We start from the raw sequence: 21,067 nt of genomic DNA, 5'->3' as shown, positions 1-21,067 counted from the left end.
GTCTACCGAGCTGGGGACTATTTTCAGGCGCTGCGTCATATAATTACGCCTGCTGCACTCACGGTAGGGCAGCAAAGTTTCTTGATTATTACGCAGGAATGAGAGTATAGTTCCTAGCCATATCAGCCTAGAAAATCGCAACTTTACATTTTCCGTCGGTCTTAGTACACGATGTAACTACAGAAGAGTCAAGTTTTAAATAGGAAAAATATCGAAACTCTTTGGTCATTTTTTTGAGAGAGATGCTAATGGTCCTGTCCGATTCAATTATCTATGCTAAGCTATGCTAAAAGTGGGACCCCCAGACCCGGAGATCGGCTGAATGGATTCGAAAACGGTAAAACTCAACTGTTTAACTCTGGGGGAGTTGTAAAATGAGCCTATTTCCCCAAAAAAGTGCAGTATCCCTTTGTAGTCAACAATTTTATCCCTGAAAACTCATCTTTGATCACCAAAATTACATATTTAAACGTTTTTTCCTTGAAAACAAAATCGTCATGCCTTTAAAATAGATTGTATGTAACTCGACACCCTTGCCTAATTTAGTATACGCGGTTCTATGAATATGCAAATGAGCCCCGCCTCCACTCACTCACACAGCTCAGAGATCCACTGATTGACGAGCACACGTTGATCTGATTGGTTACAAGTTTGTGACGTCAGAAACACCAGCGATTTCTTTGATTCACTGCAGATTTAAAGAGAAAATACTCAGCAATGGTGTCGACTTATGAATTTACACATGGTTTGGCTTAAAGCACATTAAAAACACCCCATAGACATATAAACAACATTAAAAGCTGGATTTTCACCACAGGGGGACGTTAAGGATAGTTTGTCTCTGTGATGTTGTATATTTTAATCTTTGATGCGCCTTGGGGAAGCTCTGCACCCTTACATGCGAGCTTGCACATTTATGTGAATGTGTTGTAGATAGATACTGTAGGTTTCAGCTCGAGATGGTTGTAATGATGCTGACAGCAGCACACAGCTCCAGATGCAGCATTTGTGTGCAGGGTTTAAAATGGAAAAACCCTGGAAAAGTCCAGTGTGGCATTGCTATCTCAAACAGAAACAGGATTTTCCTTAAAAACATAAGTTAAAAATAAGTCAAATTCGTAAAGAGAAAGTTCTGACATTATGTATTCACCCTCATTTCGCTGCATTTCACCAGCTTTACAATGCAATAAAGGGGTGCTGGGATGAAGTCTTTTTGTTGGTCAATCCAGAAGTTCGTTTTTCTCTCGACAAAAACCCAGTAGGATTTTACCATTGGCTTTTGCAAAGCTTTTGATTCTTACTAGTTTTTTTTCATCGCGATAATCTTCACAAATGAACACAACATGAATTCGAAAGCTTAAATATAATCAGCTTCAGAAGAATTGGAATATGGTGCATGATTCGCTTGGACGACTTTTGTGATATTTTTATGATGATGCAGCTTGAACACTTCAGTCCACATTTATTATAATTGCATGTAAAACACAACATGATCTCATAAAAAAACATAACTATTTTAGGTTCTGGCGTATTGGTGTGCGAATTCATATGATTAGAGAATATTTGGAAAAAACTAAGCATGAACCTAACCCTCAGTGGGGCACCAAGAATATTTTAAGATCATTGGTGATGGTCCTGAGAACTTGGATATATCACTATAGCAAAACAGGGCATGTCTACTCGAGTCTGCATAACCATGAACGTCCAGGATGATTATAGTTCCTGGTGCGTGAGTTGTTCACAGAGTTGTAATGATGCTGTCTTTAGTGGAGGTTGTAATATTCCCTGCCTAGTCATGGCAGAAAGCTGTTGTCTGGTGGTGTTTGTCCTCTGAATGCGAGCCGTGTGCGACCGCTGTACCGCTGATTCACCGTTGGCCATTTCTAGGACGCGGAGTCGTTCAGGGACAGTCCTCAGCCCTCCTCATTTAATTCAACCCGACGGGTCCGAGACACAACACTTTTCTGCCTGGAGATGTCGAAGTGAAAACCTCCCTGTGTTGCAGTCATTAATTCTCAAATCTCTGATTTACACTCACTCAGTATAGCTGTCAGTGGGGCAGGACGCTTTAAATGTGCCTTATTTACTTCTAAAGGGTCCATAGTAGTACCTTAAGTATAGTCCTACATACCTCGGTAACACTTTAGTTTAGGTTTCAGTTCTCACTATTAACTAGTTGCTTATTAGCATGTGTATTACTAGGATATTGGCTGTTTATTAGCACATATTAATGCCTAATTCTGCATGACCATATTCTACATCCCTTAGCTGTAGCCCAATACCTAAACTTAACAACTACCTTACTAACTATTAATAAGCAGTAATTAGGAGTTTATCAAGGCAAAAGTCGTAGTTAATAGTAAGTTAATAGTGAGAATTGGACCCTAAACTAAAGTGTGACCAAAAGTTCATTTGTCCTGTTTTCTGATGCCATAGAAAATACACTGCAAAAAAAGTAAAAAATATCAGGTCTCATTTCTTAACATTAGTTAATGCATTATAGTTAACATGAACTTACTTTGAGAAATATGTATTTTACAGCATTTATTAACCTTTGTTAATGTTAGTTAATAAAAATACAATTCTTCAGTGTTTGTTCATATTATTTCAAAGTGCATTAATTAATGTTAACAGATACAACTTTTGATTTTAATAATGTATTATTAAATGTAGAAATTAACATTAACTACAATTAATAAATTCTTTATAAGTATTGTTTAGTTTTAGTTCATGTTAACTAATAAATATATATATATATATAACAGTACAACAGTTTATGATTCAGATATCCTGATTAAGAAAATGCTGGTAATTATGCACAACCACCAGACTTTAGCATTTTTAAAGCCATCAAGTCGAATACAAGTAATCAGTTTCAAAACCATATATTGAATATTTGAATATAAGAAATGAATCAGTGCGTAAGCATTTTGAAAATGTTCGCCCAAAAAAACAAAAATCACAGAAAGTAGTATTCATGGGATGGTTCGGAGTAATTTCAACCTAGGGTCCTTTGCACCATGACCTCGAGCCAAACACCCCCCCAGAAGCCTTTTTTTCACTTGGTTGAACATTATTAAAGTTAGAGCTTATTTAGAGATATCAGCCAAATGGCTTAATGCAGGCGCTAATGGATCCAAGGTTGTATCTCGTAAATTACCCCACTAATAATGCCCAGAATGGTCCCAAACTTCTACAGTAGTGCAAATAGGTTCTGTACTCATAAAACGAGGCATTGGAAAGTTTGTAAGTACATCAGGAGTTTATTTAAATAACACTTGCCTGACGGCTCATGCTACCGCTAACATGAGCCCGTAAAAAAAGCCTGTAAAAGTCTTGGCAGAAAGCGATGCATAAGGATTCAGTGTAACGACGCTCAGTTCCAGGAATGCACTAATATTTTGTTGGTAGTACCAGTTTATAACAATTATTAGTAAACACTAAGTTGTCAACACTTTGGAAAAAATAATAATTTCGACGTTACACTACATTCTTATGCATCGCTTTCTGCCAGGACTTTTACGGGCTTTTCCCAAATCACGGAAGTGACCTCGCCATCCGGTGTTTGGCTCGAGGTCATGGTGCAAAGGACCCTAGGTTGATTTTACTCCGAACCATCCCTTTAAGGGAGCTCTCTAAGGATCTATATCAATCTCTTTCCGCTATTATGCTTATTCATCAAGTCTCTGTTAATGCCCTTGTCTAAGTGAAGTTACATCGTGATGTTTCCATACAGTCATAATGGTTTACTGAAACTTCTGGTGATAAGTGCATCGCTTAAGGGCTTTCGACTGGAAATCCAGCCAGCATCATCCTCTAACATCAGCATCAAAATTCAATCAAGGAATATATATATATATAAAAAAAACTATCTCTGCACATTTCAAATCACAGGCATACGATCAAGTGCCCATACCGGGATGTTTTGATTACAGTCAGCATGTGCATATGGTGTTTGGGGGAATTATGGGAGTGAGCTGCATTAATATTTCATCCTCTCCTCTTAAACATGCTCAACGATTCTCTCTCTTCTGAGATGTTTTCTGGAGCTTACGAGCAGATCTAACTGTGCAATCTAGGCTTTTTCTTCCCGCAAACCATGTTGCACTGTGGGTAATCCCTGCAGATAGGGGTGATGTGAGGCTGTTTTCCATAGACAACAATGACTGTGAGGGTTTTGTGGGAAGAGGAGGGAAATATCACAGTCTTTAACAGCTTTAGATCAGTTGCAACAGTGATTTTTTATTTATAATTAAGGTGACAAGGACATTCTCATTCCAGAGAGCATTTTTACACGCCCCAATGGACAAACATTTGTGTACACCCATGTGGAGAAGATGAATCATCAGTATTTCTGGCCCACTTTCCAGGGACTATTTAATGCATATATACCTGCAAAATGTGTTTTTTGTCTGCTTGAGATGTCAAAAGTGGTGGTAATTTTCTGTACTAATGTGAAATAAGGATCTGAGATGGTTGTTTTTTCTCATTAGGTCAAAAACTGCAGAGTCATATATGCTGTCCGCTCCCCCGGAGTATATGTGCATGGTGTGGTGATCAAGGCTGTCGTTCTGTGATTACAGATGGTCAGAGAGAGAGAGAAAGGCAGAGGGAAAAGACAAGAGGGGGAAGGGGGTGGTAAGCAAAATATGGTGAGTGGGCTTCATCGAGTCCCTTCAGAGAGCAGCAGTGAGCTCAGTGTTCAGTGCATGACCGCAGACTTCACCATCACACACTCAAGCAATCACTGTTACTTCAGTCTCTTACTAAAGAGCTTTCTCCAAACCCCACCCCTTCCACCAGTAACATTCACATTCGTTTTCTCCATAGAGAAACTGTTTGTTTTTTTAATTGCAAGAAAAGAAACAGCACTGCATTGAATACATTAACATAAAATGCAAAGAAAAGAAAAGGGAAAAAAAAACAATACAGAGAAATAACAGTAGCCGCGTTTCCATTACCCTTCAAATTGCGCAAAAATGAAATTGCGAATTGAAAATTACGCCCAATGGAAACACGTCAATTTCACAAAAACTCGCATTTATCGCAAAAAAAGTTTTTACGCTCGCATGAGGTGGTTTTTCAGGCAATACGAAAAAGAAATATTTCGCAAAACAGCAATGGAAACAGTTTTTGCGCATTTGCAGGTCACCTGACGTAGATGACGCGGTGTGTTTGGACAGAATACGAGACAGAGTTCTTTATTAAATTCATAAAAGACAAAAGAATTACAGGAATAATGGATTCTAAACCTTAAATAAATGCCAAAATCAAGACCTCGAAGCAGAAATGAGGGAGAAACACCCAGAAACACCTCATATGAGCCGCTCTCAAGTATAATAAGGGTCATTCCTTACCATTAATGCTTTGAAAACACACATACTTCTCCTTCGATTAATAATAATGGCTAGTGCAGTGGCTGGGAAACCTACCAACGTCCGTTGCCATGATTTTTGGAATGATTTTACTGATCGCGAGAGGAAAAAACGAAGTTTTAGTCGCATAACATCGGTTAATGGAAACGCCGTCATTTCGAAATTGTTTTTTGTCGACATTTAGAAAAAATCGCAAAAGTTTTGCGCAAATCTGTAATTGAAACATGCCTAGTGACACCTCAACCAGTAAGAATAATATATAGTTCTTAAGAAACTTGTTTTTCTTATTGTTGTCAATGAGTTTAAGAGATTTTACAAAAAGGGAGATCTCAGCGATAAAGACATCAAATCTAGGCAAAGTATTGAGAAATTTGTTTTTGTGAATAAAAAATGTACAATGCAACACTAAGAAATTAACAAGCGTAGTCACTCGTAGAAAAATAAAGAAATATATCTTTCAATGAAAGAAACTGTTTTTTAAGGGTACATTTACACGACAATGATGTACTAAAAACGGAAAGTTTTTCCTTCGCCTTTTTGAAAAGTTTTGTGTTCAAAACGATTCCCGTTCACGCGGATCAGCGAAAACGACTATGGCCATGTTTACAGCTGGTATTAATATGCGTTTTGTTCAATCGGATCACAAGTAGACGAGGGAGACACATTCCCGTTTACACCTGATGTTTTAATCCGTCTCTTTTGTCCACTTTCAACCACTTCTGTCCTGATTTCTTTGAGGGGAGGCTCTATGGGCGGGTAAATGTAAAGTTTTTTTTTTAGATCTTTCAATCTAATGGACAAAATAAGCTCATGCAATTTACAAATGAACGCGACTGGAGACGACAGAAAACACACGGAGAGCATCAGCTTTAGTGTCTGCTCTGCAACCTCAAGGTCACTCTGTCACACCAGCCTATCGCTGTGAGTGTGTGTTAGAAATCAGGAATGCTGAGAGAACATTGTGCTTGGTACATTTTTCATCTTCAAACCAAACTTGAGTCTCCAGCCGACAAAGTTTAAATCCCGTCTGGCTAGAGCTCGTCCCATATGCATTAGATCAGTAGGTGGAGAGCAGACAGTCTTTTGTGGATGTTTGATCACATTCGACCACATGAGCGTTTACACTACCAAAGCAATCCGGTCGGATGTGTTTTCGACTACCTCTGGAAGTGGTGGAAAGTGGACAAGCTCAAAACATTTTAGACCCCGTTTACACCTGTATTTAGCGTCATCCACGTGTGATCCGATCGACCAAAACACATCTTAATACCAGGTGTAAACAGGGTCTAAAACGCTGTATTGTGCTGCCAGGCCAGTAGATGGCGATGTCACTTTGTAAAGAAACTCTACACGCCTGCGCATCTATGTGTTCTTCTACAGAACGGTGAATACAAACAAGCAAGATGTCGAAAGCATTGCCACTGAGCCATCTTGTCTGGAAGGATAATAATGTTGGTTTATTACTACATGCGGGCTATAAAGCGGCAAAATGTCAGAAAAATGTGGACTGGGAGTCCACAAGTAAAGAACTTGCGCCTGCCTATAGTCTGAACATGTAATACTCATACGCATGATGCCACTGTTTTCACAAATTTGTGCTTTTGTAGTTTACACGGAGACGACTTCCAAAAACCTGAATTTTGAAATCCCTTTTCAAAAGTTTGCTTCATGGCTTATAACTCTTTAATAAAGTCTAAATGAATGGGGAAAATACTTCCGGAACCAAGCCTGCTAAAAGTGGACGAACACTCTTGTACTGGTTTGCGAATGTGAAAAATGATTGTGATTGGCTAGTTTTCTGGTTTCTCTTTTCATCCAGTGATATCTGTCAGGTGTGTTATGCGTATGTTTGCCTGTTATACATGGACATTTATTTATAGCACCTGTAAACTGTTAGAAACGTATTACATTTGTGGTAAATGTGAATATAATAAGAAGAAAGACTGTGAAAGGAAGATGATTTTGTATGCGATATGATAAATGAAAATGGGTAAAGTGACTATGCGGTTGCCAGACTCGGAGAGGAAATGAGATTCATTCAATATGAATAGGTAATTTTCTCCTAATCAGAAATAGTGAGCTAAAGAGGAGAAGCTGTGGAGAGGAGGAGGAGGGAGGGATAGAGGGATGGATGGGTGAAAAGACAGTCGATAGTGGCTGCTAAGTCATGATTTAGGGCAGCGTCCTTCAAGCCACAGTGCACCGACTGACAAGGCCATTATCAACAGGCTTCAGTGCAGGGAGAGGAACTAGCACTTTGCAGTTGCTAATGTTTGAATTATACATGTGAGCTCAGGGTCCCTCAGCCTTGTTAAATAAGGCTGAAAACCCTCTCAAGCTCATCCGCTGCTAAACTATTCTGAGACCGGCTATTGTTGCTTTTAAAGCAGTCTGTCACTGTTTCTGTTTAGGGTTGATATGTTTTGTTTGCTAAGAGTTGAACTACTGCCTTATTAAAAACTGCATGAGGAGGGAAGCTTATACTGCTGTGTTTTATATGATATTGAAATCATGTGACTAATTAAGTAAACAAGCAAACGCATCATGCTAAAATGGGCAAAATGAGTCATGTGTTTAGCATTGCACTGTAAACTGTGAACACATTAATGTGCGATGTCATATGTGGTTGCTTGTGCTGACTAGATCTGACTAGATCACTAGGTGAGATGGAGGAGAGGATGATTTTTAGTCCCAGCTTCAGATCTCGATCTGGCAAGCTCTTTTCTGATTGGATGTCGTTATGTAACGTCCGGTATATTTTTTTATGAGAAATTCTGGAAATAAAGTTGTGTTTGTTTATGTATCCATCCATCCATCCATCCATCCATCCACCCACCCACCCATCCATCCATCCATCCATCCATCCATCCATCCATCCATCCATCCACCCACCCACCCATCCATCCATCCATCCATCCATCCATCCATCCATCCATCCACCCATCCATCCATCCATCCACCCATCCATCATTTCAAAGTTTGTTCATGTTGTTTCTTGTTCAGAATAAGCTGCGGTGGGGACCAGACCTTTGCCGTTTAGTAAAAGGCCTGGCTATGTTGAGAGTAGGTGTTAATCAGTGGCGTAGGTGAAGCGGAGGATCAAGACGAGGTCGGGATGCGGGTGAGAAAGGACACAGAGGGAGGGACGATGTCATTCAGACTGATGGGTCCCTGCATCAGCCATTAAGCACTGAGAGAACTAATTACCACCCGAGTGACAGCAGGGTAATCACCACAAACCAACACCGTTCCACTCCTCCACCTGATGCTGTCAGCCCCGCACCTGTCAATAGAGGAAAACAGCTCAGAGAGGGAGAGAAGATAACAAAAAGTGCAAAAAAGAGAGAGAGATGGATGTTCCTGTAGGAGGCGTTTGAAATCGATTACCCTCCAGCTCTCACTCCCTCACCTTGTTGCTATTCTCTGCGCTCCACAAACCACAGCGTTCCTGCTTCGCTCATTTCCCTTCCTTTCTACTGACTAACCGGTAGCTTTTCTGCTCATGTGAAGGTGTAAAAATGAGGGGAATCCTGAACATTTGCTAACCGATCCTACGTCTTTCTCTCTCCCACACACACACACAACAGCTGTCCCTGCACCTGTTCAGTTTTTGGAAAACTCTAGCCAATAATCTTCGAAATCATCCAAAAATAAACATTCTCTTAGCGAGTCCCTTAGCAAACGTTTGGACGAGATTTGTCCCTAAACCAATGCGTTGCTCTTGGTGCCGCTGGATTGCAAAAGTTTTGTATAATAGTTTGGCGGTTGAAAGCTTTGCATTTAAGCATCATTTAGTTTTTGGGGTCAGCCTCTATCTTTTTAACCAAGGTTTCTTAGACGCCATTAGTTGGGCCTTCCAGTTCGCATGAGTAGTCGGTAAAGTAAGTGTTGTTCGTTCATTCGGTATACGTGGCCGAACCACTGTTGCCAGCGCTTTTGGGTTACATACCATTTTTTGGGGTTCTTTGCACAAGAATCGATCTTTGATTGAAAACTAACAAACCATGAAAGAGAACCGACTTCTCTCTATGTCAATAAATAGCAGAGCAGATTTGTGATTCTTCATCAAGGGTGACAAATCTATCAAACCCCCTCAGTGAAGTTGGATTATTTCGAGATTGACCCTGTTAGTGTTTGAGGACCAGCTCTGGTTTAAGCTGTGCAGTTATGTTCTCATATAACTATGATGTAGCATAAAGAGCATCGGGTCCATTAATATGTGATGCCATCATTATTACACGCATAGAGCCACTCAGCAGACACTTAAGTGCAGTCCTCAATATCCACAACGCCACACCTTATCCATTTGTGTGATGAATCAGGCTGCAGAGTGTGTGTGCGCTTGTAGGTGTGTTGTGGAAAGAGAGAAAGGCCCAGAGAGAAAGATCAGGATATCACAATAGTTAGGATCCATTAGACCATTATTGCCTGAAACTGAATACACTGAGCGCTCGCCAGGGTTTCAGTTGCCCAGAATGAAGATGGACAGGACGCTCGATGAGCGTGATGGTGGTGTGCCGAAAGGCAGTTTCTCTCTCTCTCTCTCTCTCTCTCTCTCTCTCCATCCCAGAACAAAAGAGGCATGCCTGCCCAGTTAATCACTGGAGATCACGGTTAAGACGCATGAAATGACACCCTTAAAGCTGCAGAAAGTGATTTCTGAGAAACGTTGTTCTGAAAAACAAACACTCCCCGACCCAAAATGGTCAGACCCCTATATCAATAGCCCCGCCCCCAACACAGGCACCTCCCCCTAATGAGTGGACACGCCCCTTACTGCTGATTGGCTACAAGTGTGTTTTGGCGCTCGGTCTGATACACGTTCAACAGCGTTTCTCAGAAATCACTTACTGCACTTTTAATCTATAAGTACATTTCTGTATTGTCTTAGGAGGGAAACTCAATACAAACCTTAAAGCCAAATGTGACGTTTTGTGTCCTGAAATGTGTACTGTGTTATCTTGAGGGAAATTATAACAAATGAAAAAAGCCAAAAAATATAGTGGGAGAGAAAGGATTGATGAACTCTAGTTGGAATGAAATTTCAGCCATAATGAACTCATTTAGATGAGATTTTTCTCCCTCAAAGCTTTTAATTTGTCATCTAATCATCGTTTATCTCACGGCTGCTCTTATTAGTTAGTCCTTCTGTCTTTATAACCTTCATTAGGTTCGGCAAAACATGTTTTTCTCTCCTTTTCCTCCACTGACTATACGTGTCTGATTTAACAGCTGTTAACAGCCGTCAGCAGATGTTTGCTTTATATTAGTTTATGTCTCTACAGCAGCACACGACACGGCCTTCCTTTTCTCTGCGATCTGCATTTTCTGGGTACTGAATAAATCATCCTGATCCTGACCCGTATATTGGTCCGTCACTCATTTAATTGTGATTTTTACAGATGGTTGTGTCGAGTTCAATCCAAATTGTGCTGGTTTGGCACTTTCAGTGTAGAATATGTGTGGTGAGAAATCGTCATGGACTGATGTTTTCTGTCCAGTGCTCGGTCACTACTGATGTCCTGCAGAAATCCCTGACTCAGGACTTTCACATGGGTTTCAGTGACAGGATGAGTGATGGTTAGTGGAAGGTAACAGGGAAGGACAGAGTGAGATTGTCAGTATAAAGCTGCATCTTTTGTCAGTGTGTGTGTGTGTGTGTTGGTCAGCAGGCTCCGCACTGACAGACATTAACCTTGGCGAGGGTCAGACCTCAAGAGTGGCGCCGCACTGATGCTGTAAACAGGTGTTGAACTAGATACACATTTATGAGATACAGCAAGATCATAGATTTTTACTGTGGTTTCACTGTACTTTGATATTTGATGATGGCAATAATTAATAGTTCAAATGAACCCTATAAACCTTAATTATATAAATAAATATCAAATTAAATCTTAAAATTAAAAAAAAATATATATATATGTTTTTGATATGAGTATATATATATGAGGTTTTTTTTTATCAAGCTCGTATATTTAAGTTCAGTAATTTCACTTAAATGACAATTAATAGGTAATTTTCACTGCCATTAAAGTGAAATAAGTGAACATAAATATATAAGCTTGATAAAAATGATAAAAATGATCATTCTAGATGGAAATTTCAAATGGCACTTAGAGGCTTTTGCATCTGAAATCTTCTTATATATATATATATATATATATATATATATATATATATATATATATATATATATATATATATATATATATATATTGTTGAAAAAGTTTGGGGTAAACACATTTCTTGAAATTACATTTTATTCACCAAGGATGCATTAAATTGATCAAAAGTGGCAGTCAAACAAGCAAATTTCTATTTCAAATAAATTGCATTTTTTTAAACTCTCTATTTATCAAAGAATCCTGAATTTTTTTTTATCATGGTTTCCACAAAAATATTAAGCAGCACAACTTTTTTTCAACATTTATAACAATAAAAAAATGTTTCTTGAGCAGCAAATCAGAATATTAGAATGATTTCTGAAGGATCATGTGACACTGTAGACTGGAGTAAGGATGCTGAAAATTCAGCTTTGATCACAGGAATAAATTACATTTTAAAAGATACTGCAATAGAAAACATTTATTTTTAATTGAAATAATATTTCACAATATTACTGTTTTTACTGTATTAAATAAATGGAGCCTTAGCATAAGACTGTGGTACATCATTCCTTAATTTAGCTGGTGCATAAAAATAACGTGAGAGGTGAATTCAGGTCATAATTAGAAGTGAGCTCATGCAAGAGATCAACTGAATTGCAGGGTGTTAAACTCCTGAACACATGCTAAACACACACAACACAACCAGTGAGCTAACACTGAAATATGAAATTGAGTTTCCCAGCCCCTGCCATCAGTGTCCAGCCATGTCATCTGCTGTTGGAATAAATAACCGTCATTGGATGAAGGGTTGAAAACACACACCAGCTGCCTAGCAGGCGCCGCAGTAATTCATTTGCTGTGCAGATGTTCTTTCAGGGCCAATGCTTCTAATTAGCTGCGTTTTTTTTTTTTTTTTTTTACTCCAACATTTAATTAATTCAATGACATATTAAAAATGGATGTGGAAAATTTTCATATAATTATCTGCTATATCTGATCTGTCATTAGATTCATCAAATATTTTTTTATTATTGTGGTTATATATAAACCCTTTAGACCTGCGCCCCTGTTAGATACACAGCATGCACATTTTCAGACACATCCAACACTTTTAAGCAGATTAGGATGTGTCTCGTTTGGTTTATTTTCTCTTTAGACGGCAGATAAAACAATTACTTCATCTGTGTCACTGAGCCTAGAGTGGCTAAAAGATGCAATTAGACCTTCACTTTGTGCTAATGTGGTTATCTGAAACCAATGGCATTAAAAACTGCTGCTCTCAGAACTTCAGTGCAACTGATGACTGTGAGAAAACACACTGCCCTTTAATTCTGCTTCATCTCTCACACCAGGGTTTTGGACCAATATATTTCATGTCTATTTTTCTCCCTAGCTGTTTGTTGTTATTGTTTAGTCGTGTCCTTTTCATCGTACTAATTCCCCTTTCTTCTGTTTCTCTCGTTCCTCATAGCCTGCTTGCTGCAGTCGGAGCTGGTGAATTATGAGCGGGTTAAGGAATACTGTTTGAAGGTCCTCGGACACCAGCAGGATCACTTTAAGGCCATGTACCGTGCTGGGATTGCCTTCTACCACCTCGGAGACTACGAGTGTGCCCTGCGTTACCTACGCGATGCCAAGTGCCGTGAACCCACAGGTGGGCTTTATGATCGCCTTAATATCATATACAGTGGCGCTTCTCAAATGCTTTTGCATTGTGACTCAACACTAAACTGTGACTCAACACTAAATTGTGTATTAGGGATTCAACAATATTGCAATTCTGGCTGATTAGCTGCTAATTATCTTCATGCTGTGGCCAATATTCTCTGTTTTGTCTAAATACATTTTTTTTTAAATGCCACCAGTGAAATTAGATACAAAACTTATAACATTGAAAAATGATATTCATCTTTGAGATTTTACATTTAACTGTGTTATAAAATTATGAATGTTTTTGAAGATTAACTTGAGTGTTAGGTGAGTGTTAGGTGATGCGGAGGTAATGTAATTATAAAAATATATGAGAAATGAGCATGCATGAATTAAAACAATTTTTATAAAGTTTATTTTACAAAAGTAAACCAAAATGCCCTTTAAATCCAACACTGTATATTATTATTAATTATGCATAATATTTATTAATATACTATTTGCTCCAAAACAGCCACGACCCACTGTTATTTTAGTATTATTTATATACAGTTATGTTATTTATTAATATTTTGAATTAGCTTTTATTTTTTTATATTTTCAGTAATTTATGCTTTTGTTATTTTTATTATTTCTTAAATTATAATTTTTTTTTTTTACTTTAGTAATTTTAGTAATTTATAACAACTTGTTTTATTTCAGTTAGTTTTTCACCTAATATTACATTTTTATTTTATTTCAGCTTATTTCAATTTCAATAATAATAGTTTTAGTTAACAATAACGAATCTTCTGCGACCCAAACGTTCAGAACCACTGATATATAGAATATGTGCATGTCTAGTGTTATATTATGGCTGTTATGTTATAAACCATTGACCTGTATTTATGTTTGTTCATGTGCATGCTTACTGAAGCAACTAAAGATTTTAAGAAGGGTTAGTCTTAAGCTGCGTTCACACTGCCAGCGACACGCAGCGACATTGATTTTCAATAGAGAGCTGGCGATTTCTGACAGTGACCGTTGGCGATGCAACAAAGTTATGTTTATCTTTATGCAAATGAAGAGCGGCTTTTGGGAGCAACAACCAATAGGAGTCAGTGGAGCACATGTGATCCATCTATACATCCTGTAGTGGAGAGTGTTGGCGGTGTGATGTAGAAAAAGTTATTTTAGCGGTCAGCAACTTTCCTATAATTTATTATATGTTTCTGTGTACATACAGTGAAAGTGGTACGAGCCTAAATGGTTTTGTGAACCCAAATAGACCAACGCTTGCACTTTCACTGCAGATAAATGGCCGCGATGGCAAAGAGCACTCGTTGTTTCTCGTTCATGCATTTTCATAATATTAAGCATGTTCTGATTTCATAAATATTTAGTCTTTTCCCTCCAACATGTTTTTTAGCAGCAGGCGATCTCTCCACCAGCCACTGGCAACATGCAGTAACAAAGACCCTGTTTACACCTGGTATTAAGATGCGTTTTGGTCGATCGTGTCACAAGTGGACGACGCTAAATACAGGTGTAAACGGGGTCTTAAATGTTTTGAGCTTGTCCACTCGAAATCCGACCAGATTGCTTTCGTAGTGTTAAAGCTCATGTGATCAAACAGCTGCAAAAGACGCCTACTCATCTACGCTGTAAAAAAAAATTTACGGTAAAAAACAGCAGCTGTGGTTGCCAAAAATTTACCGTAAAATACGGTAGCAACATTTTAGGTTTTACAGGCTTAACTTAAATTTACAGTAAAAAACATATTTCATTATCTGCTATAATGTTAATTTACCCACCTATTGAAGTACTAATTTCTGTTTTGTACCATTGTAATACACTGACATCCACCAATCACAGCGGAGATAAGAGTCACATGATAAATCAAAGCTCATCACAAGCAGCTTATACACAAGAAAGTTAATACTAATGTATAGAAGCTGCACAGTGTCATCCACACACACACTAAACACACATAAAATGAAAAAAACGCCATAAACATTCATTTAACAACATTAAATGTAACATAAAACCCTAATGTACATAACCGATTAGAAAAACAAAGAAAAACTAAAAATGCATCAAATGTGAAGTGTCACGCAAGGAATTGTGGGAATGTCAATTTATGGTTTTTCACTGTAAATTATACAATGACTTGTTTCTTTTTCACTTCCAAAAACTATAAATGTAACCGAATTTACTGTAAAAATACATTAAATGTACGGTTAGATATATCACAATTATTCACCGTATATAGTGCGGAAACTTTCTGTTAACCAATTAACAGTTTTTCACCGTAGCATTTTTACAGTCTTTTACTGTTAAAATCACGATAATTGTTTATAGTGTATGTTTCCCTCGTCTACCTGTGATGCGATCAAACAAAACGATTAACCTGGTATTAAATCTTAACACCAGGGGCCCTATTTTAACGATCTGAAACGCAAGTATCAAGCGCGAAACACAAGTAACTTTGTGGGCGGATCTCAGCCGCTGTTGCTATTATACCGGCGGGATAAATGACTCTTGCGCCCGACGCAAATCTAAAATGTGTTGGTCTGAAGTAGCTACATTACTCAGGTGTGGTTTGGGCGTAACGTGAAATAAACCAATCAGAGCGTCATCTCACATTCCCTTTAAGAGCAGGCGCGCTTGTTCCATGGCGGATTGCTATTATAACGGCGGATTTGCCAGGAGCGGTTCACAGCCGAGGAGACCGACGTTCTCGTCAGGGCCATAAAAGACAGAGAAGTGACGTTGTATGGGGACGGGAGAAACCCACCCAAATTAGCTTCGGTTAAACAGGCGTATAATAATTTGGGTGAATGTGTAAGCTAGATTTATGCCTATTTTTTCACATCTTCATGGACACCACAATGATTTCTCTCGTGTGTTAATATTTTTCCCTGTAATAATGTATGGTTTTCCAAGAATGAGAACTGCTGCGTCTGTGTGTAGGCTAGATGAGAGAAGCAAAGTGCATGCGCGTTGTGCACACGCTACATTGGTTATGGCCAAGCATGCGCCCTTGAAATAGCATATGAATAACATGCGCAACGTGCCACTGACTTTAGACTAGGTTTTTCCTGGTCAGTGGCGGAATTGTTTTCTAAACCTGCAAAATAGCACCAGGGAACGTTTGCGCCGGAACACGCCTCCTCTTTTCGCTGAACCGCCCCCGGGAGCGCAAGTTAATTTCCTAATTTACCGACGTGCGTCTGTGGAGGGAAAAGTCCGCTGTGCGTCGGGTGCAAAATAGGAATAAGATAGGGCCCCAGGTGTAAAAGGGCCAAAGTCACTGGCAGTGTGAACGCAGCTTTGATGCTGGTGTCTTTATTTCTTCCTCCCTTCTTATATTCTGTACTTCATCTTCTCTCTATCCAGACACAAACGTGCTGCGATACATCCAGCTGACGGAGATGAAGATGAGTAAGAGCAGTCATCAGGTGCGTGAGAGCGGGAAAGAGTCCTTGGGTTAAAGACGCCCACTGCTCCGCCCCTCATGCCTCGCTCTAACCCTGATAGAAAACCTCTCCTCTCGAGTCTCTCCCCCTTTTCCCACAATGCCCCCCATCCCGTGGACAACCAGGACACATGTGCCGCGCCCCCTCTGAAAGCGGACTGAAACGGGCACAGCTACAGCACAGCACCCAGCGACTGTCTTTTCTCGCTCTGTCCCTTTAAATCCAACGTCCCCGGTGCTTTCATTTCCCAGGTATTGAGAATCTGACTGATGAAAAGAGGAAATGCTCTATTATAATTGTATAAACACTGGGGGGGATCTGACATTAGAATTTAAAATGACATGATCGAATAAGGATATTAAAATGTGCATAATGAAAAACATGGGTGGCTGAATTGAGTCTATAGGTAAAGAATAGAGTGAAAGGAAAGCACACGTATCAAAGCCACACTGCTACTTATACTTGCAGATGATGAAGGTCAACGATTAGGCTAGTGACCTTTGAACTCACTCTGATCCATTGAGAAATACCCTCTCTACTCAATACAGAGAAAAAAGCAATGTTTCACAACTAGATCTCACGCTCGCCTGCCAACGCTTGTTACTTCGTCTCCTTTTTCTCTCTCTTGAATTTGGGCATATCTCAACTCAATTTCTGAACTGTTTCAATTCAAGGGCTAATTCAAGTGTTTGTAATTTGTCCTTTGATATCGATTTTGTTTTTCCTCTCAGTTTGCTGTACTATAGTGGTTTGAGGAAGTTGTTATCTTTCCCTTTCTCAAAGGTACAACATTGTCCGTACTAATGTTAGCAGGTGTTTTGTGAACCTCGTTGTCCATTTCCCTCGTATTGGACTGTCGCTTAGCCCCTCCCCTTTAAGAGCTTCCTGATGATGTCACAATGGTTATGCAGCCTGTGGGAATATTAATAACTAATGGAGCCATATTGAAATGCTTGTGTTTCCGCAAGAAACGGGATCCACAACATACGAAGTGCTTGATAAGGTCTGTGAAACTTATTATATATTCACCCCAAACATCAGTGTTACAAAATAGCGATAAGTAAAACTCTGAGAATTGTAGTTGTGACAACCATTAATGTTTCACAAAAGCATTACGTGTTTGTCCTCCTCTTCATGGTTTGTTATGAAAACTCTTGATGATCTTTTGTTGAATGCATTTGAATGTGCAGATGCCTTTGACAGCTCATGTCAGTCTAGTTTGGATTAATGGCTTTGAGAAGATGGGGGAAGACAGATGAAATTATAAATCTGACCTAATATCAGGCAGATTTAATTGTGTCAGTGGGACTCTGGGGATTCAGATGAGAAGACGCACTGATGAGATTCAAAACTAGTTAATCTCTTTATTGCAGTGGCACTGATAAAATAAGGTGCATTGTTATATTTTCTTCATTCAAAAGTTTAATACCTACACTGAGCAGAACTTTTATTTAGTTTATATAATAAAAATTATGAATACTCACATGCAATCAAGACTCCAGTAATATCAGTAGTCTAATAAAAGCTGATTTATTCCACATGGAGTGGGTTGCCCACTCATAGGGGCCGCCATGTTCAGATCAACATGTCTAATAGTAATAAAGACAACAATATCAATAATAATAATAATATGTTCATTATATTATAGTACTTTTTCAGTGCTCAATGCACTTCACAAAACATAAACAAATGAATACATAAATATCATACATCCTCACCAGTAGGTGTCAGTATATACTTCTCTGGGATGAATAAAAACAAAAACTGGTAACACTTTATTTTGATGGTCCCCTTTAGATATTCTGTTGACTATACGTTGCACCAACATGTCAACTAACTCTCATTAGATTATTAGTGGAGTGTCTGCTTAATATCTGCTTTACTGTGATCGTTCTCCAACAGACTTTCTACTGACTATAAGTCAGTTTGCAAGTATAGCTTTGTCAGCTTATTCTACTACCCCTATCCCCACCCCTAACAGTCTACTAATACTCAACTAAGAGTGTGTTCACACTTGGCATGTTTGGTTGGATTAAAACGAACCCTGGTGTGATTGCTCTGTTAGTGAGGTTCATTTGAATAAGTGTGAACGCTGCCATCCGAACCCTGGTGTACAACAAACAAGCTTTTCAGCGGCCTCGGTCCGCTTCCAAACAAACTTGTGCGTTTAGAATGAAACATGAACACAACGCGGACCAAAGACATGTAAACAAACCAAAAACGGGACATGATGTCACAAGATGCGACCCTAAAAAGGACAGAATGCTTAAGCACACCTGTTTTTTCTTTTCATAGTCGCGATGTTGCCCATCACAGATCAGTACAGGCATCAGAACCGCGTCTCCTCGCAGCAGATCTGTGTGTGTGTGTGTGTGTGTGTGTGTGTGTGATGGAGGGATTCCTGCCGCTGTTTTAACTCCTTTACACATTTTATAAGCTCTTCATGAGTTCTCAGCTGGCCAAAATACCATCATATGTAGCCTACGCACATACAACGAGCGCATTTAGCTCAGAGTACAGCATTGTTTTGGATGTTCGGTAAGTTCTGCCGTGAAATATACTAAATAAAAGCCGTCCAATAAGGTTGTGAACACATCCCTATGCCTTTAGCTTCGGTGTTAAAATGCCAATGTGAACTCCTAAGTGGACCAGGACAAATGTCCAAACGAACTGAACTACAAGTGTGAACACACCCTAATACACTAAAGAGAGTTAGTTGACATGTAGGTATAACGGTACTTACAGTCAACAGAATGTCTAAAGGTGACCGTCAAAATAAAGTGTAACCTAAAAGCTTACTTAGTGCACCTTTTAATGCTCAAATCAACTCTTGATAATGTAGTCATGAACAAATTGGCATGAGAAATCCAGTGATCAATTTCTGTGCTGTTCCAACCCGATCCTCATGAGATAATGTAACTATTTTGCGTGGTGGCAATTTTGTATGATGTGATTTGTACGGAAACGTATGATTTTTCTGAAAAAAGTAAGCATGAAGGTCATCCTCTAACCCGACCCCTAAACCCTAACCTTCAGTGGGGCTTACGCATATCGTACGAAAACCTACAAATGACATTGTACAAATTCATACACCAAAATGTAAAGTGGTTACGAATTGCCATGAGAGTGTGTTGGCTGTTCTGACTCTTTCCTTCTTTCCAGCTGTGTCTCTTGTCTCCTCTGTTTTGTGGCCGTTCTCTCTCCACCTTACCTTTGATATGTTCTTTGGATTTCTGTACATGATAAAGGTCATTTCGTCTGTAACCGAGCAATGCTGACAATGTCCTGTATGGAATATCGGTCAACACCTTTGCTTCTTTCAGCTGTGGTCCATATGTCCCCATGTGCTGGATCTCTTTCTGCACAGATGGAGAAACATTAAATCTGACTGTTGTCAATAGACAACAACAAAAGCACAAACTGGTTTATGGACAAGCAAATAAACTTAACTGTACTTTACTTTTTCTTGGATGTCACTTGAGGTATGTGTTTGTTGAATGTCAAAGTAGACTTGTGCGGTTTAAAGACATATTAAAATGGTTGTCGAAAGCTTTACTTTATTAAATAGTTTTTTTTATCAATATGTGAGAGAGAAAATGAGAAGGATACATAAAGAAGATTTATGGAAAATATATTTAACATTGTGAGGGGCAGCTTTGTACCTGTGTATATGTTGAGTTTTCCTCTTGTATCTTGACTTATTTGTGATGTCTTAGCCTTGTTTTTTTTGTCTGATTGCCAGTCCAAGGATTCAGGGTTTGCCCTTTGACCTCCAGAAAGAAAGGTCGTCTGGGATGTGTCTGGAGAGAATTGCAATAGGGATTTCGCTGAAGAGGAAGAAGGGGTGAGGGTACCCTACTGTCCTGAAAGAGAGAGACAAATCCACTGGTTTCTTTTTCCTTTTTTTCTTGCCTGTTCTGGAGAGAGAGACTTGGACCCTCTGGTTGTTCCGGTTACTACAATGTTAATGCATTACTGCAGTCATTCAATGCCTCTTTTGGGAAGTACTGTACATGCTTCCACCGGACATCAGAAGACCTGCGAACTGCAAACGTTTACCTGCAAGTCAGTCCAGGAATGCACTATTGATTGGTTTATGAAGTCTACAAATAAAGTTTAAAAAGAGAAACTTTTGTAAGTGTATTTTTTGTATGCAAAACCAAACATTTAGAGTAGAATCACAATGACAAGGAAACTACAGCCCATACAAATCCAACAAAAGGTAAATGACATTCTGATGTCCCATTTTCTCATTATGAGAACTGAACTATTACTGTTGAACCACTGTCTTTAAAATGAACAAAATTTAAGTCAATATATCATCAATCCTTCTTCCAAAACATGTTTTTGTCTTACCCTGATTCACTATGGTAAGCCTATTATAAGTGTTTATATTCTAGACCAGTCGGGGACAGGGAATTGCATACATACGTCACTTGTCCGTGCGCCTCGTTATATCAGTAAATAGAGAAAA

The 21,067-nt window shown here is 39.0% G+C and overlaps 1 protein-coding gene across 1 annotated transcript in view; it reads left to right on the top strand.

The window, feature by feature from the left end:
- Window positions 1-20,715, top strand: part of ttc9b (tetratricopeptide repeat domain 9B) — a 36,410-nt gene extending 15,695 nt beyond the window's left edge. The window contains exons 2-3 of the mRNA XM_082182633.1: window positions 12,957-13,139; window positions 16,514-20,715. Of these exons, the coding sequence (XP_082038759.1) occupies window positions 12,957-13,139; window positions 16,514-16,608 (278 nt within the window). The 3' untranslated portion in view covers window positions 16,609-20,715. The remainder of the gene's footprint in view (window positions 1-12,956; window positions 13,140-16,513) is intronic.
- Window positions 20,716-21,067: the final 352 nt, after the last annotated feature.

This window comes from Leuciscus leuciscus (assembly GCF_965113295.1).
Source record: "Leuciscus leuciscus genome assembly, chromosome: 10".
Taxonomy (NCBI): domain Eukaryota; kingdom Metazoa; phylum Chordata; class Actinopteri; order Cypriniformes; family Leuciscidae; genus Leuciscus; species Leuciscus leuciscus.
This window is presented reverse-complemented; position numbering and strand designations above follow the sequence as displayed.